Source organism: Orbicella franksi, chromosome 12 (genome assembly GCF_964199315.1).
Source record: "Orbicella franksi chromosome 12, jaOrbFran1.1, whole genome shotgun sequence".
Classification (NCBI taxonomy): Eukaryota; Metazoa; Cnidaria; class Anthozoa; order Scleractinia; family Merulinidae; genus Orbicella; species Orbicella franksi.
Genome location: NC_138156.1, coordinates 13,461,661 through 13,487,808, shown reverse-complemented (window position 1 = coordinate 13,487,808; position 26,148 = coordinate 13,461,661). Strand labels below are relative to the sequence as shown.

Genomic DNA, 26,148 nt, shown 5'->3' with positions numbered 1-26,148 from the left:
CCCGACAAGACCTGACAAGAAGCAATTGGCTGGGTGGAACATCTGTACAACCAGCACCTTTCGGGCTACCAGTTTTCACGCGGCCATTTCCTTTCTCTTAAGTCTCCATGACGAAAAGATGAATTTCAATGGTATTACAATAAGCCTTTGTCCGTTAACTCTTGTAGGAGAACCGGAAAAACTAAATAACTGACAACTAATTCGGATTTTTCAGAGAAACGTCTTACAAACACAAGCTTGGCATTGAAATCCAGGCAAGTACTTAGCAGTACGCTGTGAGTGTTTGTTCAGAGTGAAATATTTCCCAACAGAGGAGATAGTAGAGATAATAGAGATAGTAGATTGGGTGGTTGGGTTATATTTGAGCTCACTTGACCTTTAAGTCATGTTCAGCATTTCCTTTCATAGAGTCACAGGGCGTGAATCTGTGGTAAATTTGCTTCCACGTGAACTGTCTTGACTTCGGGTACTTTAGCAACGGGAACTTGTTTATCTCCTGGTTTGACCAGCAAACGAATCGTGTCGGACTTAACATCAACATCAGCTTTATCTTTTGTGGCCATGATTGTCAGAACACCGGCCTTGTGTTCCACCTGATAAGAGATTAATACAAGAAGAGAATTCTGACCAGTTACGTTCTCTTTTGTTCATTATCCACTGAGGCCAATCTACTAAATCATTTTCCATTTGTTAATTTGTGGTTTAATTTACATAACAAGATCACATCGTAGAGGTTAAACTACAAAATATTTACTTGTTTAGAGTATCAAAGGGCTTAAAAATAGATCACACGTTTTTAGACATTTGTGCAGAGCTCATGCGGATCACAGGAATATCGCGTCGTCTGACTCAGCGTCCGCCAATTCTCAGGTAAATGTGTAAAGAGTATGTTAAAATTCAAATAACGAAAACCTAACTTGAATCTGCAATTTTTGAAAGGCTTGTTGCACTCTTTTGCGCATGTGCGGTGATTCGATTTTTGATCCAATTTCAGTTGATTTTGGTGAGGTAGGGGTCAAAGATCAAATGACGATGAAGTTCCAAAGACTTCAGTTTACAAGCTTCTTTTATAAAGCCGCGTGCAACAGTAACGCTACAAGCGATGGCAAACTACGATAAATCCCTACGTGGCGCTTTCTTTCTCTCTTCAATTTCGTGTCCAGAATTGTCTTATTATGCCTTGGCTACCTTTTAGGCAACCGAGGAGAAATCATTTAACCACTCAGTCCCGGAGCCGTAACTAATTAACTAAAACAAAGTTTTACTTAAAAACTGGCAGAAATATCGAAACAAGTGAGCATCCGTAAGCTGGTCAAATGATTTGATGATGAGAAAGTTAAATCAAAAACTCTGAAAAATCCATAAATAACAATCGAAAGTGCAATCAACACCGATCTCTCTAACTCTCGAGCCACAAAATCGAACTGTCAGAAAAGTTCTTCATTACCTGGAAGTGTGGTTTTTGAAACTCTCCAGAATCTTGTGGAACTGGGGAACATTTAATCGATGATATGTTTCTCGTGGCGACAATAACAAAACAGTAAACAGCCAGGAGCGAAATTTTCGAAGAACCCACAAGAGGTAAAGCCGCCATGATGGGTATTTAAGTCACGAACAGGTTCTGAAAACAATGGAGGAGGGGTAAAGGACTACTGGCATCGATAAACAACCTGCTCATTAAATTAATATTGAACAAGATACTGAATAAGCCCCCTTGGGTCACAATTGTCTTTTTTAGTGTTTTCAACGTCTAATGGCTCTAAAATCTCAGGAAATGATATTTTGAGGTTCATCGTTTACCATCGTTACCGCTCTAACATGCTGAAAATAAAACAAATAAACAGTCTAGTGTTCCGCTTAGTTTAATTTGTAATTATATCATTTGATTAACTAAAGAAAATAAACATTAGAGACATGTTTTCCAAACTTTAATTAGCACCATCACTAAACAAAAAATAAAATCACAATTTTCAAGCCAAAATCGAAAATAAAAACCTTTGCTAATGTAGCAAAAAGTCAGTTGCTGGAAAATATGCCATTTGAAACGATCTACGGGTCTTTAACGAACAGGCACATATTAACCACCCGACAAAAAACCGCTGGTGGGACGCGTCTGAATTCAAGACATTGACTTTAATTTTACTTTTTTTATTTGAGTGTTGATGAAAAAGTGCTGATAAATTCACTCAGTGGTGCTTTGAAATTCAAGTAAAGTTCGAGGTCATCATGGAGTTCTTCCGATGGGGGTTTTCGTCTAAATGAACATAGAATGTTCTAATAAATTATTTAATAACACTAATCAAGGTTAAAGAAAACAATAGCGATTGAGTGAGAGGCGTTTAGCTTTTTGATTTTGCCTGCCAAGATGGCAATCGTCTCTAGAAAATACCCTTTTTACGGTAGCAATAAGCAGTTAGTCAGTTATGTTCTGTTCACTTCTTGTTTTATCTTGCAATCGCTTTGGATGCCTACAGCTCTGGCTGCTGAAAGCGCAGGCCAGAAGGCGCATTTTCAAGTTGAGGACAAGTCAGGGGAGATGAAAATTACAGCAACTAAGGACCAAGCGAAGGTAATCGCTCAAGCAGACTCCGTTCAAGTAGTGGTTAAGCCTGGAACAGCGGACTATCCCGTCCTCAAATCGGACAAGCCCGTAGTACATGTAACTCAGCCAGGATGGAGTTCCATAAGCATTCGTAAATCTGCGATTTTCAAGAGAACGAAGCCTTTAACGAGGCAAACGAAGAACTCAGTGGCAAACAAACCAAGGAAGGCACTTATAATAGGGAAAAGACTTTATTCAAAGAATGCAGAAAGATCAATGTCGGGACAGAAACTTAAAAAATTTTTTCCGAGGGAAGGCTGTTCATTTTTCCCCGAAAAGCGAAGAAAATGTTTTGAAAGGAAGTCTACTCAATATAAAGCCAAGAATGTTTCAGGAAGTAAAAAATCTGATGTTAAATATGGAGGATTTCACGTAAGTGGTGATGCGGGGAAACTTAAAATGCACGTTACAAAAGACGAAACAACGCTAAGTAGTGAATCAGGAGGGGTGGATATTTCCCTTAATAAACATCCATCATCATCCGCAGCGTCAGACCAGCGAAAATTGGACACTCAACCTCAAAGGTACAGGGAGGAGTCAGCTGATAAGGCGGTACACATCGCTACTGAATTGGAAAACAGTTTGTCCAATTTTTCTGGCTTGAGAAAATCAGTTATCACTAAGCTCAAAAAAGATTGGGACTGATATGACAACAGAAGGCTTTAGTGCTGTCCATCGTTCAGACTCTATCATCTATTGGACAACTTGTATGCCTTCAAACATGTAGAAAATCGTGAAAGTGTGAGAGAAGTTATAATCTGACAACTGAGTCTCTCCAAACCATTGTTGATCTCTATTATTTGTGCTTCGGGCAACACATACTAGCCCTGAGATGATCTAAAAAGCTTTAAAATATCAAATAATTACCTCTGCAGCCTTCTTACATTCCCCATTTCCCCAATATTTCTAATCAGTTTTCATTAACTCGTCAGCTATACCTTTATCGGCAAAGCTCTCTCAGTGTCACTAAAAACAAGAGGAAAATAAATAAATTACTGAATGGTATTCATTAATAATTGATATGGAAAGAGGCACTATGAAAGTAAAATGATCAGGGCTCAGGTCAGGGCTTAACCCGGACCGCTGACTAGGATCAATTGTAGTCCCAACCTCGTCCTCAGGGTCTTCTCCTCGACGATTTTCAAAATGGCGGCTCGTCAACCTCGTCCCCAGGGCCTTCTCCTCGACGAGTTTCTCCCGTCCCGCCATTTTGAAGAGTGGAGAAGGCCCTGGGGAAGAGGTTGCGGCTCGTCGGGACGCCATTTTGAAAAGTGGAGAAGGCCCTGGGGAGGAGGTTGACTCTAGTACAGCAAACTATCACGCTTCCACGCCAGGGATAGCACTATGGCATCCTTATTTGACTACATCGGGTTAACGGTATGGTGCCAATGAACACGTTGCCAAGGACGACTTCAGCACTTACCTAACTTGAATTTCTTATTTAAATGCGTGAAGGATTTTTGTCACAGTTTGTTTAAGAATTTTTATCTTCCCCAACTGTATTTTGACCTCTTCAGCATATATGTTTAGTGCGACAGGTGGTTGAACTGAAGGCTCCCAATTCGATTATAACGTGAAAGAGATGCAGCGGCTCTTTATCTTAGTCGTGAAATATATACTACGCTGTAGGCTAGCGAATGCGTTGATATCTATTCAAGATTTAGTCATGTTACTCCAATGATCGAACATCTTGGTTGGGACTCCCTTGAAGATCGTCGACTCCTCTTTCAAACTACTATGTTCTACAAGATCTTAATGGGACATGTTGGTATTAGCTTTCCTGCTGAAGTCCACGAAATAACAAGGGCCACCAGATTACTGAACAGTCGTCCTTTCCAACAAATCCGTGTATCAAATGATGTCATATGCTTCTGATGATGTCTATAAGTTTTCCTTTTATCCAAGGACAATAGTAGCATGGAACAATTTACCTATTTATGAAGATGTTGATATAAATAATTTTAAGACTATTGCTCTTGCAGCCATTAAATCTTTTGTATAGTGTATATCCAGACGTCCTAACTTGTCTCGACGAGATTATACTTAATCTATTTTATCTTATCTTTTACTAACTTATAATTTTTACTGTATATATACATATTGTAATGGCTATCTCTAAAACGAGGAACGGGGAATCGAGGAACGGGGAATCGAGGAACGGGGAACGGGGAACGGGGAACGGGGAACGGGGAACGGGGAAGGGGGAAGGGGGAACGGGGAACAGGGAATCTCTAAAAGGGGGAATCGCTAAAAGAGGGAATCTCTAAAAGGGGAAATCTCTAAAAGAGGGAATCTCTAAAAGGAGGAATCTCTAAAAGGGGGAGTCTCTAAAAGAGGGAATCTCTAAAAAGGGGAATCTCTAAAAGAGGGAATCTCTAAAAGGGGGAATCTCTAAAAGGGGGAATCTCTAAAAGAGGGAATCTCTAAAAGGGGGAATCTCTAAAAGAGGGAATCTCTAAAAGGGGGAATCTCTAAAAGGGGGAGTCTCTAAAAGGGGGAATCTCTAAAAGGGGGAATCTCTAAAAGAGGGAATCTCTGAAAGGGGGAATCTCTAAAAGGAGGAATCTCTAAAAGGGGGGATCTCTAAAAGGGGGGAATCTTTAAAAGCGGGAATCTTTAAAAGCGGAAATCTTTAAAAGTAGGAATCTTTTAAATGGGGAATCTTTAAAAGCAGGAATCTTTAAAAGCGGGACTCCTTAAAAGTGGGAATTTTTAAAAGCGGGAATCATTAAAAGCAGGAATCATTAATAGCGGTAATCTTTAAAAGAGGGAATCATTACAACTGAGAATCTTTAAAAGTGGCAATCTTCAATGCTTATGGCCTGCGAACATGCTCTCAAGTGGGAAATTTGCGAAACGAAATTGCAACGCTCGGCTCGGCTTCCCTTCGCTCGCAAATATTTCTTTTCGTCCGTTCCACACGTTCTCGCTAGAACGCCTGTTCGCAGGATAAAATACCTTTTTATAAATGTTTTTAAAAACCAGGTAAAGTTTACTATTAGTAGTTATTACTGCCTCTGACATTCCGCAATCTAGTCATTTTACAGGAAATGTCACAGGAACGCGCAAAGGTCAAGTTTAAAAACTGATCTCCTCAGGGAATATCTCTGTCAGGTTATATCTGTCAGAATATATATCTCAGGTTTATATGTATATGCCACTTTGTTCCACACGTTGGTCGATGAAAGAAAAACGACAATACGGGATTGTTATTCGCTGACGAACAAATTTTAACCTACATTTTATCCGGACTTGTTCTTTGCGACCACTTTCGCTAAGATGTCGCGACAAGATCGGTTGTCATCGTTCACTGTGCTAAAACATACCTGGTGAGGCGTTCAATTTCAATTGTTGACAGCCCTAGGTTGTTTAACGTTTTGAAAATTTTGCCGATATGTGCTGAAGTTTATTACAGCGTCAGTTTACAGACATATAGATTATCTTCCATTGAGGAAATTTCAAACTCCATTACAATAATTTTCTAGTTACAAAAAAATTGAATGGCGGGCGACCTGGGAAACCATATGAATGCATGAATCGCCAACTGCTCGCGGGAGGTTTGATTCAAGGCGTCGCATCGGTGGTAAGGAGAGTTTCATGCCAGTTTTTCACAATACTTCCTAGAGAAATTCATTTGTTCTAGTCAGAGATTTTGGCAGAAATTTGCTCAGTATAATCAGTGATTCCTTGCTAATCCAGACCGCTCTTTGCGCCATGCCGTCAGGTGGAGAGGAATTTAAAGTTCCACTGCCATTTACTTTTCGAAAGAAAAAGGTCGCTAAGTTCCAAGGTCTTCCACATTTTAAGTGGGATGACCTTGGCACACAAGATGTTATCGAACAAGGTTCATTTGGTGCCGTATTAAGAACTAAATATTCCCAGAACGCTCGCGAATCAGTAGACGTCGTAGTGAAGAAACTGCTCTCGTCCTCTGCGGGCTTTGTTGAAGCTTTTGCCAAAGAGGCCACGTTGTTGTCACAGCTACGCCACGAAAACATCGTCCAGTTCAAAGCTGTTTGCCAGGACCCCATGGCAATTATGCTAGAGTACGTGTATTTCGATATTGAAGTTTTCGGCGGTGAAGGAAAGCTGAGCTCGTTAAACGAGTTAATGTACCTTATCGACAGTCAAGACTGCAATGGAATAGAGGGCACATTTATGGATAAGATTGCCGCTGATGTTGCAGGAGGACTGCTCTACTTGCACAAAAATGGAATAGCGCACAGGGACTTAAAATGTTTTGGTTAGCAATCACCACTATCGTGCGGAGACGGACCGAAATAAGATAGCTTACGCGTGGAAACACGAGCCTGTGATATGTAAGCTCACTGATTTTGGCGAAAGCCGATCGCTAGATATACAAACGAGATCTGTACGTCACTCCTTAACTAAGAATATAGATAGAACCTTTAGGGCTTAGAACATAGGCACATATCGTTGCCAGGTTTGTTAGTTTTGTTCTGTTGTTTTGGAGTGCTTGACGAAATCCTGCTTTCTGGTTTAATTTACGATAAAGGCAGATATTGTTCAGTCGCCATCAATTTGTAGGAGCTGGGAAAACACTAAGAAAACACTAAGAATATACTGTTATGAAAATTTGTTATTTGCTTTTGTGGTTTAGAATAAATTAAATTATCGTTTTGTCTACAGGAAAAAAAAGCACGAGAGTAATATCAGGAGTGAGGAGTGTAAAAAATTTAGAGATTGCCCCTTTTAGAGATTGCCCCTTTTAGAGGTTGCCCCTTTTAGAGATTGCCCCTTTTAGAGATTGCCCCTTTTAGAGGTTGCCCCTTTTAGAGATTGCCCCTTTTAGAGATTCCCCGTTCCCCGTTCCTCGATTCCCCGTTCCTCGATTTCCCGTTCCTCGTTTTAGAGATAGCCATATTGTAATTATTTATTACGTGCTTTTATTATGTTATTTTAAACTCCTAGTATAGTTCCACTGTTTAAGGAGTATACTTATTAAAGATTAAAGATATCATTCAGAAATCATTTCTTGTGACTCGTTTGTCACGGATCGGACCTATCGATGAACTTGATCGGTGTCTGTGATCTGGGAGGTTTCTAACACATTGTTTCTTTTATGTTCTTTGGTTCCATTTTTTCTTTTTTTTTTCTCTTTTCTAGGCAGTTGTTGTTAGATATGGTGCGTTTTTCAGAGAATAGACTCGTTTATGTGATCATTGAGTTTTGCCCAGTTTCCTCTCGACGTTTCGACCTTTTTACTTTATGTCTTTTTCATTGACACGGACCCGTTTCTCGTCATTATTGCCACTAAAGCGATTCTAGCTTTAAATTTGATTGTTTCTTTCTACTCGCCGAACTCAGTTGGCCATGGTTAAACGTTGAATCACAGTCATACCGTCGCTTGCATCTAAGCGTGCACACGTGACGCCGAAACATGCTCTAATTGGGTGTTAAACATGGCATGATTGGACATCAAACATTTGAAGTTTAGCTGACCGTGGGGCGAACTTTCGCACTAAACGTTCAGCACACGACATGGCAGAAGGATTGGACTTGTGGTTTTACTTGAGGGTCGTACAGGGATATTCTCGTGATGCGTGATTAGCTGATTTTATTGTCCGTGAAACGTGAATTTAGGAAATTATTCTTTATGATCCGTGACCTGAAGGTTTTCCGCGACCCGTGAAGAACGACCTTCTTCTAGTATAACCATGAAAATATATTGGTTTCGCCCGTATTTGTTGATGGTGAACATTTTGAGCGCGAAAGCTCGCGTTACGGTCTGCTAAACTTCAAATGTTTGATGACCAATCATGCAACGTTTGACACCCAATTAGAGCATGTTTCGGCGTTACGTGTTCACGCTTAGATGCAAGTGACGGTAACAGGCCCTCAAGAATCGAGTCCAATGCAAATAAGAAAAAAAAAATTGCATTAGTCTGAATTTATACATTTTGACGATAACCGTGGCCTCATCGACTTTTACTATAAAGGGCTATGTCACAAAATACGCCCGATTTCAAACGGGCCTGCAGTGCAGGCGTTTTAAGTGTGTTCATGGGTTATCGGTATAGCTTGCGATCGAGTAATTCGGATGGCTCTCGCCTTATCAAAGTGCGCTCACTTGCCAAAATACTACGCCTGCATTGCAGGCTATTAGTAACACGTAAGGTTTCTTCTCGGGGTACCGGACACACTGCCTGTTTTTGAGTCGTTTTACTTTGGTGAACACCCTGGCGGCAGAGGGTCACAACGTCTCGAGCTAAAGGTCACTTCCTTTCACTTTCTTTCTTTCTTTCTTTCTTTCTTTCTTTCTTTCTTTCTTTCTTTCTTTCTTTCTTTCTTTCTTTCACAAAAAGGCAGAACAATTGATCCTAATGGTCTGAACATCCGCGAAGAAACATATTAATTGTTTCCATTTGTTTTCTTTTATTATGTTCTTTTATCAGGTTATTTTATTTTACCGTATGCTTATCTTCAATTTACACTATCTATTACTTTTGCGTATTTCCGGTATTACGTAAATATCGGCTACATAAAAATACGCACCAATGTAAAATCTTCCATTTTATTATATGGAGAAGAGTGTTTTACTGGGAACTAAACCACTCGTAGATTCCATACGCCACTTCATCCGGGACCCGAGTGGCGTATTTTCCGTATGTCACCTTTGTGAGTGTCGTATCGTTCAATGACGGCACGATTCCCGCCTTTTGCTTTTGTTGAATTGGTTTCTCCATATAATAAAAAGAACATTACACGTTGGCTCGAAGATATGAATTTTATGTTCTCGTGGCAAGAACAATATCTCACGAGTGAGCGAAGCGAACGAGTGAGATATTGTTCTTGCCACGAGAACATAAAATTCATATCTTCGAGCTACCGTGTAATATCCTCTATGTACCTGAAGAACGCTGGTTTGGCCAGCCGAAATATAGTACACCTACAAAAAATCATTCTACGTTGTGTCGGTTTTTGCTTTTGTATTCTTCATTTTATATGTAAAGCCGATTAGATCACTATTGATCCAACGTATACCAGCAGGATCATCGTTCCGGTTGCTTGCTTAAAGTGCACCTAACCCCAAAATTTTTTTCCGCTAGAACGAATCTACTTATTATTTGAAATAGTTCTGCGAAAAAATTTTTGAATTCCGTTAAATCCTCGATTTTCTGTGCCACGACGAAATCTCGAAAATAGCTCCAAAACACCGCCATTTTGTTTCACGACCGAGTTTGAGGAGAATGGGTCCAGCGGCTCTTGTGACGTCTACCCAGGAAGGTTGGATATCTCATTTCGTCTCATTTCCTTCAGGATGGTGCAATACACATTCGAAAAGTGCGCAGAAACGCCTTCCAGAGGCGCTATCGGTTGTTGCAGCAATATTCCAGATTTAAAGAAAGATATACTGTACAATTTACTGACGATGATCGGCTAATGGTGCAATAAAGACGTAAACGATGGTTGATTTTGTCGAACCGAAACAAGCGAACTGAATCTGTGAGAACCATTGAAGAACTCTCACTGGAATTTGTTCCGCAGACTTTCGAACGCTATTTTCATAAATTTTCTGCTTAAAGCTAACCAGCAATTTGTAGAAATACCACCGACAACCTATATCTTCCAATCCCGCAGTATTTATAACATAACCGGCAACGTTGTGTGATCCGGTCATGATCAAGAAGCGTTATACTGATATGTAAATAGATCGCAACTGTACGCCGCTAACCAACACTTATTTCTCTTTCGATTTAGATGAAAGTCGAAGATTAATCCTCTAGAATTACATGATAACAAAATTGTTAGACTCACAGAGTTTTTCGAAGGTTTGGAAATCAGCAGTGTGACAAAGATTCTGTGCAATAGCGTCGAAAATATGACCGCGTAACATTATCTGCGGACCGCTTAGGGAACACACCCTTTTCGCTTATCCGACGAATTTCACTGCAAACTTTGAGAACAATTTACATTGGTTATTTGGAGTTACGACTTAAAACGTGTGACAATGTGAAATCGGTAATTGTATGAAATGTTTCCTTCCGCCTTGCTTCCCGCAGCTTCAAAAATACAGCTCCAAACAATACGATTTTCAATCGATCGAAGCCAATGTTTTGGAGGTCATCAAGTCTCGAAAACTGCGACACGTACGTCGCTCTTATAAACATGAAGCATTCAACTGAAAGTAAAACACAAACTGGATTTAACAGAACCTTGACAAAATACATTCTCGGTAAGGACAAATGTAAACGGGCTATAAACACGCGTGGGAATCTTATGTTTAGTTGACGAAATTACCATCCAAAGCAGTCCTTGAGTTTTCTTTCCTGCTTTTCGTTTGCCTGCTTCTCCACTTCGTATCTAGCTTTCCATTCCTAATGTACAAGCAGCTCGTCCGCAAAGACGTCTTCCCCGTCGTCGCTTGAAATATTGTAAATTGCTCTCAAAGCTCTAAGCAGTGAGTTCAGAGTTGTCGAACGTGCTCGATCGAAGTTTATTTCGGAGCCTTCCGAATCGAAACTTAACTCTGACTCCAGTGACGAAAAAGAAATGATTCTGAGACAAAACTTGGACGTTTTAGTCCCAAAATACATCGGTACGATTAGTTTTGCATTCTATTTTCTCGAGCAAATACAGTGAGTTGACTGAGGCGCTATTGTGTTTGGTTCCTGGGTAGACGTCATCAGGTACCGCCGCCCCAGACTCCCTAAAACGCGGTCATGAAACACTTAATCGCGACTTTGAAAGGGCATAGAAAATCGAGGATTCAACCAAATTCAAAAATTTCTTCGCCCAAATGCTTCAAATAAAGTCTAGATTTGTTTTAGCGAAAAAAAAATTTGGGGGTTAGGTGCACTTTAAACATTTTATAGTCACTTTCTTTCTCTGCTCGGTTAGGACTGGAACGAGACTCATCGTTTGTTTTGATGAACTTTGTTGACGAATAGATTTCGCGAACTTGTGTTCTGTGAATCGATTGAAAGCTTGAAACACAATGTTAGGGAATCAAGAGTCGCAAGGAGAGCCCCAAGATCAGCTAGCTAGCCACCTGGAACCCGATCAGGAGGTGGCCGCAGTGTTAGGAAAAGGTGAGACAGAAATCAAAACCACGTGGTGACGGATATGAACTACGATGAATGAGACTCCTAGTTTGATTCTACATACGAGCTATGTATCTACCTGGACACAGGATATATGTTAGTTAACTGTTTATTATCGATTAACATGTAATAACTGATTACTAAAAATTCAAACCCCTGTAGAAAACACTTGTCGCATTAGAAATTCCAACAACTTGTTGCATTGAAATGTTTTTGAAATCTTGAAAAATTACTTAAGGTGGCTTACTACAGTTTTGATGGATTATAACAGCCCAACTTCTAACTCTTTTGAAAAATGTTCCAAGATTTTTTTTCCTTTCTCTCTTTACTGTTTGTTTAAGTCATTTACCATTAACATGATTCTATGTGAAACGCCAACAAATAGCCAAAATGAACGACCGGGTACCTAAGGAGAGACTGGGCACTAGTAGGTTAAATCTGTTTTTCTCAAAATTTACCGGTCTTACAGGGTTTTTTTTAAAATTTTGGTTCCAAACGTGATTCACCCCTACAAATCAACTGTGAAAATTTCATTATGGGTTGTATGGTAGGGTTTTGAGCAGTCCTCGATCAAAGACTGGCTCTTACAGCCTTGGACGAGAATTGAATATTGTGCATGCCCTTTATTTAATCAAGCATGCGCTCATTTGACGCCATGTATCACCTGGGAGAAAGTGACAGTAAATTAGAGCTCTTTTACTTGTTGTTTATCAAACTTTTTTTGTCACTTGAGTGGTTTTAGTTTCTTCTTAGGGTTACTTGCATCATTTTTGCACATGCAATTAATACTGACGTCTGGCAGACAATCATAGTGCGCACTACTGAGTCTCTGAGTAAGCCAACTTAATTAAGCTTAATTCATTTAGCATACGCTCAATAAAAAATGATGTATTTCTTGAAGCAATTCAAAATGTGTTTTTTGATAACCTGTATGATTTCGTGTTGTCTGTTTCAAGCATTTGTGTAATTTAATACTTGCCATGTTCTTTCCCATGCAGAAGCTAATTTTCCTCAGTCTGGTCTCCCTGCTTCAGTCAAGAGAGGCTCAAGGTCTTCTTCCACAAAGGAATTAACTACTGGTGTAAAGGTGTGTCCTGCTATATACCCTCGTCTGCACCTCTCTGTCTGTCTGGGTAGTCACAGGCCAAATGTTAAGTTCAAAATTTGTAAATATCTCATTGATGGATTAATAAAAATAACCATCAAAACCCTACTATGCGAAATACAAGAGATGTGAACTGCTGCTAGCAGCAGGGGAAATACATGTATATGGGCAATACAAGCAGGTATGAACTTGAGTTTTATAAACCTGCGAGCCAGCGAGCCATGCAAGCCAAAGGGTGAGCCAGTGCGAGCCATGCGAGCCATGCGAGTCATGAGAGTCATGTGAGCCCTAGAACAAATGTTAAGGTTTTTTTATTTGTTACATTTATATTCACATGAGAACAAGAACAAGAGCAACAGAACAAAATGAATAAGATCGCAATATTAAATTCTTGCAATATTAAATTCTAAGGGAAGAGACAACCACATGCAGCAGTCAGCCAACCGACAAAGTTTTGATAACTCTGATTCACTAAAGAGTGAACCTGTTAAAATTACGCGATTCACTCACCATTCTTGACGCCAATTCACGGAGTTGCCCTGAAGTACTGTTCTCTTTTTTCTTGGATGATTTTCAACGTGGATATCAATGAATGAGAGGTGCCAATGGATACCATTCACCTACCCATTCGAGTAGTGCTGGGGCGGTGGAGCCGTACGTTTCTCTCAGAAAATTTTCTTTACTTTAGTCTTGAACCTTAATAAATTTTTGACGCATTGTTTTTATTTTTTGCGGATCCTGGGCGATTTGAATAGACGAAATTTTCTCCAAAAAACAAAAATGTGAAACAAAGAAAAACATTCGTCACACTTAGGGCAGCCATTACTATGACGCAAGACTTGGCATGATGTACAGATGTTTAGAGCATTTTTCATATTTGCTGCACCAGCAATAGTTCTGGTAACCGAAGTGAGATTAGGATTTTCTTTTGGGAATATTTCAATTGTAGGCACTTTTGTAGCTAAATTTAAAATTAATTTCCCAGGGAAAGAGAGAGTACCCTGGGAGCAAGGTTATACTCGTTCCCAGGGTCATCTCCACTTTCAGGATGGCGGGCGGGCGGTTTATAGTGATAGTTTAGTGATAGTCGGGCGCGAGATCTATGTTTCTTGGTGAAAAGTCGACGACCTCCCAGACCAATTGAAAAAAAAAAAAAATACTCGCAAAAATGGCTTGCATGACTCGCATGGCTCGCTGGCTTGCAGATTTAGCAGACCCTATTAACTTAAATTGTTGTTTTCTGGGTCTGCAATGAACTGAATAGTGACAAGTAGTGAGGTATCTAGAAACTTCTGGGTCCCAGAAATGTTTGATCAGATCTCAGAATCTTAGATTGAATTCTTTAATTTGTGATGACCTGTTTGATTTTTGTGTGTTTCTTTCTGTCTCTGAGTCTAAAATTATCAAGTTTGATCAAGTTTCAGTTTTGGATTTTCAAACAAAGCTAGATCTCAGCATCTCAGCTAGTCTCAGATTTACTACTTGTCGTGCCTCCAAATTCCATCATATACCCAGCTCTTTAGTGCTAAGGTTGCCCTGTTCCAGTATGGTTGTCCTGTTTTCAGTATGCCCTGACACTCGTAGGAAGGTACACACACCACCTAAATACCCAAGTACAGTCCATGTACATAAAGTTCATTCAAAACATGTGCAAAATTGAAATGTATTAAGGAAATATTGTCAAAATGCTGAAAGCAAATTATTATCCATGATGCAGAAGATCTTTGGGCAGGTGCAACCTGCACAAAATGCATACTGACTTAAGGACGTTTCCGCTAATTGTTTCTGTGCATCAATCTTACTGTGCACGTAAATTCACATGCCACATCATGCATCAAGCACATTATAGGGCAGATGGCCATTGCTTATAGCTTTACCTGGATTTAACAATCTTGGACATTTGGTGACTCCTACAATCATGGACAAAAGTCTTGGGACAAATTGGTGCTTTTGGCACTTTTGCGTACACGCCAGGCGCGAATACAACTTCACCTGCCTAACCTTGCCCCCCAGCCCCCATACAATGTTGAAAACTAGTACGTGCAATTTCACCTGATTTTCAACATTGTGTTGGGGGGGAGGGGGGACAGCAACCCGTTTATAAAGGATATAGCAGCGTTTTCTTCATACTTCAGTTCTAAAACACAGATAATCCGTTACATTACATAAGTGTCCCAAGGACTTTTGTCCACGATTGTAGTTTTCTTCTGATGGGTCATTTTCTCTACCAATTTGCTACATTTAGCAAAAAAATGAAGAAAATCTATCGATTAGAAGTTTGAATTTTTTGCAAAATGCATGAAAATTTTTGCACGAATGTACTTAAGCTACATACCTTGAGCACTTCTTGAACTTCCTTTTTTTAAGACAGTTTATCTTTTTAAGTTTTCTATTGCAAAGTTCTTCAAAATAATTGTTTTAATTATTTTCTTCATCCATCTGACATGTTTGTTTACTTGTACATTTGTAGTTAGAGCAAGAAGTAAGGGAGAGTCTCAGCAATGGTGATACTGCTGCACAATGTAAGCTTGATAAGATTTTCTTGTATAAATTATATGATCATAAGGAACAACACAATGTTACTGCTCAAAATTGTTTGCTGTCATTCAGGAGTTTATGAATGAAGCATTCAGACGTGATTTTTGAAACATACTAGCAAAAGTATGGCTCAGTGACATAACAACACAAGTTGACGAGGCTTGCTCAACACAACAACTTTATTCTCTAAGCATCTTGGGTAATACAACAGCTTAACACAACTTCCGGTTACGAATATATTACACTGCTTTCCCCCAGATTTTCAGGATGCACTTATACCCAAGACATAGTGATAAGCTACTGTTACAGGTTAAGTTTAACAACTGGTTTTGTAATCCTTTGAGATCTTCGCAAAACTGTAGGTGGACTACTGACAACTAAAGGAGATACAACAGTATCCTCATTTTCAGGCAGATCTACATGTGGTTCAGAAGTACTATCGAGAGGATTCACATTATCATCATTTATTTTCTGACCACTTGATTCAGGCACCACAACATCTGGTTCACTGACATCATCTGGTACATTATCGTGTGATCTTATCATGTGATCAGTGTGCACATATCTGGTTTTGTGTCCTGTCCTAACTACATAGGTTCTGGGCCCACAAACTTTAATTATAGTGCCTGGAATCCACTTATCAGTCTTAGAATTGGCCCTCGAGTTTCGTACCCGCACCCTGTCATTTCTTACAAAGGATCTTTCCCTCTTACATTTCAAATCCTTATACATTTTCTGTTTCTCTTGCTTATTCTCTACAACTTCTGCCAGATTAGGCTTAATCAGACTTAATCTTGTTCTTAGGCAACGCTTCACCATCAACTCAGCGGGGGTCACACCAGTTGTACTGTGAGGGGTTGTGCGATACCGAAATAGAAAATTAGCAAGTCTGTGTTTCATAGAGATGCCCTTTTTACCCTCAAGCACTTGTTTAACTAAAGCATCCTTAACAACTCTCACAGACCTCTCCGCTGCCCCATTAGATTGAGGGTGATAGGGTGGAACCAACGTGTGCTTGATGCTGTTTTTACGCATGAATTCGGCAAATTCAATGGACGTAAACTGTGGTCCGTTGTCAGACACCACCTCTTCAGGTAAACCATGAGTAGCAAAAATTAAACGGAGCTCATCAATAGTCCGTTCAGTAGTTGTAGAGCTCATATGTTTCACTTCAATCCACTTTGAGTGGCTATCGATTACTACAAGGAAGTAATCATTACCCTTCTGACAGAAATCAATATGGATCCGTTGAAATGGTCTAGTTGGCCACTTCCATGGGATCAGGGGTGCACTGGGTGGGGCATTTCTAACATTTTGGCATACTGTACATACTCTCACTGCTTCCTCGATTTCCTGATCCATTTTTGGCCACCACATGCATGTACGAGCAATTGCTTTCATACCACATATACCAGGGTGTTCCCAATGCAACTGCCCCAGCATTTTGGCTCTAAAGATTGGTGGAATAATCACCCTAGAGCCCCAAAGGACACAATCCTGTTCACAGGACAGCTCATTTCTTCTATTATGATAGGGTTTGAGGGTCTCATCAGGACACCCTTCTGGCCAACCTGACATCACAAATTGATGCACCTTACCAAGTACAGGATCTACAAGGGTTGCCTTTCCTATATCTTCTGCAGTGATTGGAAAATCATCATCAATTACCCTCACACTGTAGACCACACCCTCACTTCCCACTATGGAGTCCTCATGTGGTAGCCTTGAGAGAGCATCACAGTTGGCATGGTCTTCAGATCTTTTGTATTCAATCTCATAGTCATACGCCGAAAGTACTAGAGCCCACCTCTGCATTCGAGCTGCTGCTAGTGTGGGGATAGCGGATTTTGGATTGAAAATTGCCAACAATGGTTTGTGATCAGTGATCAGGGTAAATTTATGCCCATACAAAAACTGGTGAAATTTTTTTACACCAAAAACAATTGATAATGCTTCACGCTCAATTTGTGCATAGTTCTTTTCACTTGAACTCAGTGTCTGAGAGGCATAGGCTATTGGCCTCTCCTGACCATCATCCATCACATGGCTAATAACTGCTCCAATTCGATAGCTGGACGTATCACAAGCAAGTCTCAGTTCACGGTTCCCATCATAATGCACCAACAGTGTATCACTGGTGAGACCTTGTTTACAAGCTTCGTATGCTTGCTGACACTCTTTTGTCCATGTCCACTGGACACCCTTTTTGAGGAGCTCATGTAATAGTGCTAGTGTGGTTGCTAAACCTGGTAGAAATGGGTGATAAGATCTCAACTCAGTGACGTTTTGTGGTACTGGTGCCCTTTTTACAGCAGCCACTTTTTCCTCAACTGGATGCAAACCTTCAGCATCTATCTTCAAACCCAAATAGACAACTTCCCTCTTCAGAAATTCACACTTTGCCATCTTCAAATGCAGATTATATTTATGCAACCTCTCCAATACCTCAGCCAGGATTTTGATATTCTCCTGCCAACTGACACCACCAATAAGAATGTCATCCTGCTTACACACACATTTTTCTACTCCTTGCAAAATCATATCCATTTTAGCTTAGAATATTTTAGGTGCTGATTTAACCCCATATGGTAATTTGGTGTAGGAATAGAGTCCCTTGTGTGTGTTAATTGTCAGGTACTCACGACTTGCTTTATCAACGCTTAGCTGAGCATATGCATGCGACAAATCAAGTTTGCTGAAAAATTTTGATCCCGAGAGGGCAGCATACAAGTCCTGTTGGGTGGGAAGGGGATACTGCTCATCTTCAACAGCTGAGTTGATGGTTACTTTGTAGTCCCCACAAATTCTAACCGATTTGTCAGCCTTTGGCATGACTACTATTGGGCTTGCCCAGTCTGATCTGTCAGTTTTAACGATTACCCCATTTTTCTCTAACTTATCCAACTCCTTTTCAACTTCATCTTTTAGTGCATATGGAACCCTACGTGGCTTAATAAATATGGGCTTTGCACCATCTTTGATGGTGATGTGTGCTTCCAACCCTTTCATGCCCTCATAGCTATCTTTGAACAACTCACTGTGTTTAACTAGTAATCCGTCAAGTTGACTTTTGGTACTTTCCAACTCGGATCTTGTTAAACTAAATATTTCACCCCACTCAAGCCTTATATGGTTTAACCAATTTCTTCCCAGCAAAGTAGGCTTCTTCTCATAATCAGCTACAATAATTGGCAATGTATATTCATGTCCCTTGTACACTACATCACACAGCATTTCACCACACACTGTAAGGGTTTCACCCGTATAGGTTTTCAATTCAACTTTTGACGGACGAAGTGGAAAATTACTGAATTTCTGAGAATGTGTGCTCTTACTCATTATTGAGTAATCAGCTGCAGTGTCTACTTCCATTGCACATGGTGAACCATTTATGGTCATTTCTACAGTATAACTTTTGTTGGTAGGATTATCTGTACCAACTGCATACATGGAATAAATACCTAACTCATCATTATCATCACAACCTTCTGTGTTTGATTCTTAGACACTATGAACAGTACCTTTAGCTCCTGGTTGTTTTGTTTTCATGCCAGACTCAACATCTTTACTGCGACAAACTGATGCAAGGTGACCTACTTTGCTACATTTGTAGCATTTTGCTGACTTAAATTTACACTTAGGTGCAGCATGCTTACCACCACACCGGTAACATGAGGGTTCCTTAGTGTTTACAGTTTCCAGTTTATTTACTATGCCTTGGCTGTCATCACTTGCACTGACAGGACGGAATTCTTGGGTGTTCTTCACTGCCATTTCCATTGACTTTGCAATCTGGCACGCCTTCTCAAAAGAAAGATCCTGGGTGTTCAAAAGTTTATTCTGTATTTTGGGATTGTTTAATCCGCACAACAAACAGTCTCTCAGAGCTCGGTTGAGAAACTCTCCATAGTTACAATGAATCGATAACTTCTTCAAGGCCACAATAAAGTCACTGATGGATTCGTCTTGTTTTTGATAGCGAGTTCCAAAATGAAAACTCTCTGCTATCTCCAATGGCGCTGGATTGTAATGTTTCTCCAATGCTTTGACAATGTCTGCAAAAGGAGTGTCTTTTGGTTTCACTGGTGCCAGCAGATTGCTCAGGGTAGAATATGCTTCGGGTCCAATCTCAGTCAGAAAGATAGCACATTTTCTATTTGCAACTGCGAGATTGGCTTCCTCTTCACCCTTGCCTGTTTCTTCTATGATATTATTTGCCATGAAGAACATTTCCATTCTTTCCACATAGGAACGAAAAGTCTCTTGCTCAGGGCTGAACTCGCCGACACGACCAAACAATCCAATTCCCGCTATTTTGATAGCACGTGCTCAAACTTTGCCTCGGTCGAAAACAAACCTTTTTCCTCACACAGAGAAAATCAAAACTTCACTGGATTTCTCATGCGTCTTCGTGCATGTAGAGTATCCCATCCTTGTCGCCAAAATGAAACATACTAGCAAAAGTATGGCTCAGTGACATAACAACACAAGTTGACGAGGCTTGCTCAACACAACAACTTTATTCTCTAAGCATCTTGGGTAATACAACAGCTTAACACAACTTCCGGTTACGAATATATTACAATTGTGAGACACAATCAGGGGGGATTTTGAAATTGGAGAAATGTGACAGCTACTCAGTGCTGGTACCTGTGTGAAGAATAACTTAGCAACTAAGAAATATTGCTAGAATGCCCTTACTGTTGGAAAGCTCCCTATTAACCTTGCGCAGGTTATTCTCTCAGTATTTTGTAAGGTTAGCTTAAACATTTGCCAGTATACCCAGTATCCACCCATAGGGTGTAAGAGGGACAAATATTTAGCACTTTTCTCACAAGTTGTGGAGGTGCAGTGGCCTCATGGTTAGTGTGCTCATCCCCGAATTGAGTGGTTTGGGTTTGTCAGTCCTGGCCAGGGACATTGTGTTGTGTTCTTGGGCAAGACACTCAACCCTCACAGTGCCTCTCTCCACCCAGGAGTATAAATGGGTACCGGCGAATTGTTGGGGTAACCTAACAAATTGTGGGAGTGACCTGCGAAGGACTAGCATCTCATTCACGGGGAGTAATAATACTCCTAGCCACTTCATGTTACAGAAACCAGGATCAGCTTCGGCAGCTATGAGCCAAGGCTCCAAGGCTTTACTTTTCACAAGCTGTGGGAGAGGCAGCTGAGTAGAAACTTTACCTGATCTAGGTGAGTAATACAGCAATCTGATCAGGTAGCTTTAGTGTTTGGTCCTGTCAACCACAAAAAAGTTCAGAGCTATTGTAGCAACCTAAGTTCTTTGAAGTCTAATTGGACTGCATTTGATGTTTTCAGACCCCTCTCTACATTTCTTGGCAGCCCAGGGTGAAATTGCAAAGATAAAGGAAGAGATTGACAAAGGTGTGTTTTAATATAATTTTTTTGAGAATGACTGGTACATGCCAATGGTTAAAGTGTTGTATCTCGATCAGGTATCTACAAGTGGTAAGTAATGAAAGTTATTGGTATGCATTTCACAGTTGTTACCTATGATGATATAACTGCCATCTTTTTCCGAGTCAAAGACACCAAATTTTTTTCCTTGTAGTGCCAGGACTTTTAAAGACAACCGGAGGTCAAAATGTATCCGAAGACATCCAAAGATCTCCATAGCCTATGTACAGCTGCCCCCTCCCTCAAAAGAGTCAGAGATTTTTTTGAGGGGAGGGGACAGATGTACACAGGCTAAGATTTCTGAGGCATATTTGTGAAGATTTGCAAAGATGGTTTGAACATTTCTAGTCCCAGTCTAGAGAAGTGCTTCAATCACCAAAATAATGCCATTGTCAGCACTTTTCTCTTGAAAAGTGGCAGCACATATGGGAAGTGTACTCATCATAAACTTTTAATTATTATCTTTCATTGGTTCAAGTTAAGCAGGGATGCGTCATTTAAAAACATTTTTTTTAGCTATACATGAGAGATTGGTCTGTCCAAATAAGTGGGCATGAGATGTGGATCTCACCCAGTCCTCCACTCCCTGCCCTCAGGCCAGAGTCTGGTTCATAGACTTTCAACTTCAATAATCTGCCATATCTGGTAAATAAGTGAGTTTTTTTTCCTGCAGGAACAGATGTTAATACTGTGGATAAGACAGGGCTGACACCCCTTGCTTGGGCAGCAGCTCACAGACAGGTTAGGACAGTGGAACAACCTAGACAGAGAAAAATCGATCAAACTCGTGGCCATAAGCCCATCCCCTTTCTTTGAAATTTTTTTCCCAATCAAGTTCAAATTTCCGAAAAAAAAAAAGTTTACATGTACCTTATAGGGAAATCTTGTAGGGAAATAAATACTGTAATTATATTGGTTATTGCCCAGGGGGCCCAGGTCCCCCCTTATTTTGGGTTATAAACGAAGAAGTCATAGCAGGAAGAAAAGGCGGCAGGGCAAGCAAAACAACCCCCCCCCCCCCCCTTAGCTCAAGGTCTGGATCTGCCACTGCAACAGGTAATTTGGTGTGGGCAAGAAAGCTCCATGTTGCCTGCTAGGGTAGCTAATCACAGTGCAGGATTGGTCTCATCTTGCTTTTTCACATTGTTAGCCATATTATAAGCATGAATTACTCCAGTGTATAATAATATAATAATTTTTATGACTGATCAAGCTCAATTTGGTATTTTAGAAAGCAACAATAACAGTACTGCTTAAGAGCGGTGCAGATGCCACTTTATGTAGTCCCACTGGAGAGACAGCACTCTCATTTGCTGCTTGTCAAGGCCAGCTGGATGCTGTGGAGCAATTGTTGGAATATGGAGCTGATCCTGATGTTGCAAATGCGGTATGTATTATATGCAATAGCGTGAAATGGGCTTTACAATTTATGCCATTTGAAGCATGTTGTCTGCACGAGGGGTACATATTAAGCTATGGGTCATTTGCTATTGTATAGGGTTGGATTTTTAATCAATTTCCAAATTGAAAGTGACCTAATGGACTCTGGGTATTGGAGTACTAGACTTTCCACTTTGTTAAAAGTAAAGGTCGACAAGTACATCCTATGGTCAAGTATATTAACAGACTGCAAGAAATTAGAGATCAGTTGATCTGAGTTCACTATTTATATAAAGTGAACTTGTAAACTACAACTTGTGGAGCAAATTTGAACCTGTCGCACATCTTTTTCAGTCTGTTGGTTAACCTGCTAACCGCATATAGAGTAATATTATTTTCACCTTCTTTGACACAGAGGTGATATGTAGAGTTCCCCTCAAAGAACATTCAGTTTGACTGTATCCACATAATCGTGGCATATTTTAACTGGTATTTTTATTTTACATCACACAATTTAAATTTTAAAAATGAATGATTTAGCCATTTTAAAAAAAACTGAGCTACCCATTTTCTTTGCAGAAACACTGGTTGCAAAAATGAGTTAAACCTGTCTTTTAACTTGGTTTCTTTGATTTAAAAGTGCTGTGCTAAATCTTTGATCATTACCAATACTTTAATCATAAAAAGTAGTTAATACAGTCGAACCTCCCGTAAGCCACCGTCCAAACTTTCAAGCCTATGTGGTCGCTTACGAGAGGTGGGCACTTGTGAGAGCCTGGACCATATTGGGAGAAAATTTTGTCTCGTTAGCATATGGTAACTGCAGAGACTTACTCCATGTTTTAACTGTTTTATTCATGTCAAAAGTCAATTTTTCGAGAAAAAAAAATACAGTATTTCCCATTGAGACATTTTCATCTCTTGTACTATCCAGGAATGCGATAATGTTACAACATCTTATTATCCAATTTCCACTTTATTATCTGTTAAGTAGTCGCTTATGGGAGGTTAAAAACAAAAGAAAATTTCAAACTTTTAGCTCTTAAAGTGGTCGCACTTGCTTATGAGAGATGGTCGTATACAAGAGGTTCCAAATATAATGATTTGATTTAGAAACTTTTGGTATTTTGGAAAACTGGTCACTTACTAGAGGTGGTTGTAACCGGATGTTCGATTGTAGTTGCTAAATGTAGTAAATCCGTATTACAACATTATAAGAGTTTGAATGTTTACCGTGCAACTAAATTCTGTAAACAGGAAGGAGGTACACCACTTATGTATGCAGCTTATAATGGCTATCCACAGGTAGTCAAACTTCTACTAGGTAGGTAAACATGTCATGTGCTCAAACATTGGAAGTGGTTCACCTAGTCATTAGTGTTTCTATTATGGTCTAGCTGAGAAATACTTGCAATTAGTTGCTTTAGCCAATAAAAGCTGAGATGTCTGGTTCAGGCAGGGTCTAATCAAGTTTAATCTTTCTGAGGTTGTGCAAGTTGCACTGCATCTGTTTTACTTGTTTTTTCATCACAGTTATCCTAGGTACATGTTATTTAGCTTGCAAATTACATGCAGTTACCTCTTAATGCTGCTTGTGAAAATGCCTGTACATGGACGGATCCAGGAGTTTTTGATTGAAGGAGACCAAACTTTGATTGAGACGTTCATTATACAGTCACGCTCATACATTTGATCTTACTTTAACCTCTCTGCAGTGGCCACCTCTCCACAAAGGCAATGGCCAATAAAGGGCGTCCACTCTGACAGCCAGTTAACGAACGCTGTATACAAAACCCCATTTTGTTATTGTAAAAGGTCAGGAAACTTGATCCCTACCGCCTGTCGTTGGTTTCTGTTTCTGTTTTATTGATATATTTTGATTGTTACGTATTTCAGTATACTCTACAAGAAGCATTTTGTTAAAAATGAAAATGTCACGGCCTCCAAAAAAAAACAGGTGTCATATTACACCCCGAACTCCTCATAACGGGCACTTCTTTACAACGCCCACTTTCCTCTGTCCTTAAGGTGGCCATTGTGGGTATGTTCGACTGTAGAACGGTTTATTTCCTATATCAGCAAATAGATCATATTAATTATTATCAATATTTACTTAGAACACGGAGCAGACTTAACAGCAACAAACAATGAAGGTCATACTGCGCTGAGTCTCGCTGTAGGAGTTGGAAACAAAAATGGTGAGTCACTTGTAGAGAAAGAGATATTGGTGAAATAGCAACTAAACAGTGGCTAAGACAGCCTTAAAAGAAATTCACCGTTTAACGCTATACTAATCCATGACCTTTGCAATGCTGCAAACCTTCCGCCACTGTACAGTGACTGTAGAGATTGTTTGGAGAGCTTTGAATTTCGTCGAATAGCTTGCCTTCTGTCATCAATCACTTAGGGCTCATTTTCAGAATTCGAAGTCTTGTTAAAGTTTGTCAAGTTACCAATATGGACCAATATATCCCCTTAAGCTCCCCCGACAATTCCCACCCTCCCTCTCCAGGGCCTCTCAATTTTTTTGATTAGAAATATCTTTCTTTCTCAGTCCAACGTGTGATGGAAGATTACCTTCGCTCTATCTTGGAAAACCGATCTTCCTTGCCTTGCAGTGGAGAAATTCAGAAGTAAATGGAAATGGCATTTTACACGGAGAAAAGAGACTGTCGATAGGTTCTAATACGTGAAAGCTTCAGTTGCCACTGTAACTTGTTTATTACATCTACAGACCCGACATTCAAAGCCTGTGCATGGCTGCGTGTCCTTTAGAACTACCAAGGCAAGTTCCATTGCGATATGGCGGCGCAAACATAGAGAAGAATTAAGTTAACTGAAATCACGGTAAAGAAAGTAAGATTACTTGAACAGCAAGATCATCAAATCCATAGGCGTACGGGCCGGGAGGGCGGAGAAGGCCGCAGTCCCCCCGCCCCGCCCCCAGGTTTAGAAATTTTTGAAATTTTTCGGGCAAAACGCTGATGATTCGGGCAAAAGTACTCGGGAGAAAACATTCTAAAAGGTTGTCAAGGCCACGCTTGTACGCTACTTTCTCAGTCTTTTGCCTTGTAAAATACCAAACCAAAAAATACCGTTTATAACCGTTTAGTCAGGTTGTTTTAACTACCATGACGTTAAATAAGCCTAAGTTTTGCTAAGAAAGCTTTTTTACTAAAAGGAGAGATTTTTCTTTATATGCGTAATTGGGGTTCAAAGGGTTAAGGTCAAATGATGTAAGGATCCAGGTATTCTGTTTTGGAAAAGCCATATAACGTTTAAATGTCTATCGTGGAAATCCACGAGATAGATGTTATTTCCATCAACAAAACAATGACAAAAGAATCAGAGCAAACAAAGACCAAGACTTTTGTTTATGCGGTGGCTCTGAAAAGAGCCTTTCTGAATGGCTCCACAAAGAGCCGTTTTAAAATTTTCTTGAACTTTTTCTACGAAGAAGAATTAACTGTTTCTTTTATACGTTTCTGATTTTACTAGGCTGTCGATCGAGATCATAGAGTATGCGAGGTTTCAAAATAACTTTTTGGAATGATAACAGTTTCATAGTAGACGTGAAAGTTGTGAACGTTTTTGTTTTTACTGCGATTTAAGTGCGTTTGAACAACACTCACGTTTTCGGTCGTTGTGTTATTTTTTTCGGGCAATAAGGTCACCGCCCCCCAAAGTCCGAAGGTGCCCGTACGCCTATGATCAAACCGAACAGTCAGAGGTAGTGATCTAAGTATAATCTTATTTTAGTTAAAATGGATGTTACTGACTAAATTCATTTCTGGTCATTTCCACTTCAGTTCATCTTTCAAAGCGGATTTGAGCAAATAATAAAAGATGTGTTTAACTTGTCTGTTCGTTTGTTTCCTGTAGCCACAAAGAGTGGACCATAGGTTCCTAGTTGTCGGTTTAGTCCTCACATTAAGGTGCTCCGTGTCTATAACATGCAGCCTGACTTGGAACATTACAAACTGACTAGTTCCCAGCGAGAAAATTTTAAGACACTGAAAAGAGACTTGAGACGAGTC

The 26,148-nt window shown here is 40.0% G+C and overlaps 5 protein-coding genes across 7 annotated transcripts; 3 read left to right on the top strand and 2 right to left on the bottom strand.

The window, feature by feature from the left end:
- LOC145464214 (uncharacterized) lies at positions 1 to 1,960 on the bottom strand. Its single transcript, XM_081448028.1, has 2 exons — positions 1,448 to 1,960; positions 1 to 593 (listed from the first exon to the last, which is right to left on the bottom strand). The coding sequence occupies exons 1-2, from the start codon at positions 1,592 to 1,594 to the stop codon at positions 411 to 413; spliced, it is 330 nt and encodes a 109-aa protein (XP_081304154.1). The 5' UTR covers positions 1,595 to 1,960; the 3' UTR covers positions 1 to 410.
- A 379-nt stretch (positions 1,961 to 2,339) lies between these two features.
- Positions 2,340 to 4,948, top strand: LOC145462460 (uncharacterized). Its single transcript, XM_081445993.1, has one exon. The coding sequence runs from the start codon at positions 2,366 to 2,368 to the stop codon at positions 3,245 to 3,247; it is 882 nt and encodes a 293-aa protein (XP_081302119.1). The 5' UTR covers positions 2,340 to 2,365; the 3' UTR covers positions 3,248 to 4,948.
- A 705-nt stretch (positions 4,949 to 5,653) lies between these two features.
- Positions 5,654 to 7,456, top strand: LOC145463501 (uncharacterized). 3 transcript variants are annotated; one of them, XM_081447251.1, is made up of 2 exons: positions 5,654 to 7,337; positions 7,418 to 7,456. In XM_081447251.1, exon 1 carries the CDS (start codon positions 6,317 to 6,319, stop codon positions 6,848 to 6,850), a length of 534 nt encoding a protein of 177 aa, XP_081303377.1. In that variant the 5' UTR covers positions 5,654 to 6,316; the 3' UTR covers positions 6,851 to 7,337; positions 7,418 to 7,456. The 3 variants fall into 3 exon arrangements, with proteins under 3 accessions (XP_081303377.1, XP_081303376.1, XP_081303375.1); XM_081447250.1 differs by having other exon boundaries at positions 7,402 to 7,456; XM_081447249.1 differs by having other exon boundaries at positions 7,386 to 7,456.
- Positions 7,457 to 11,430: 3,974 nt separating this feature from the next.
- Positions 11,431 to 25,982, top strand: LOC145462474 (uncharacterized). Its single transcript, XM_081446010.1, has 9 exons — positions 11,431 to 11,655; positions 12,666 to 12,754; positions 15,243 to 15,294; positions 20,633 to 20,698; positions 21,405 to 21,472; positions 21,963 to 22,118; positions 23,369 to 23,435; positions 24,229 to 24,309; positions 24,666 to 25,982. The coding sequence occupies exons 1-9, from the start codon at positions 11,562 to 11,564 to the stop codon at positions 24,746 to 24,748; spliced, it is 756 nt and encodes a 251-aa protein (XP_081302136.1). The 5' UTR covers positions 11,431 to 11,561; the 3' UTR covers positions 24,749 to 25,982.
- Positions 18,812 to 19,612, bottom strand: LOC145463621 (uncharacterized). The gene has a single exon (XM_081447385.1). It carries the CDS (start codon positions 19,544 to 19,546, stop codon positions 18,812 to 18,814), a length of 735 nt encoding a protein of 244 aa, XP_081303511.1. The 5' UTR covers positions 19,547 to 19,612.
- Positions 25,983 to 26,148: the final 166 nt, after the last annotated feature.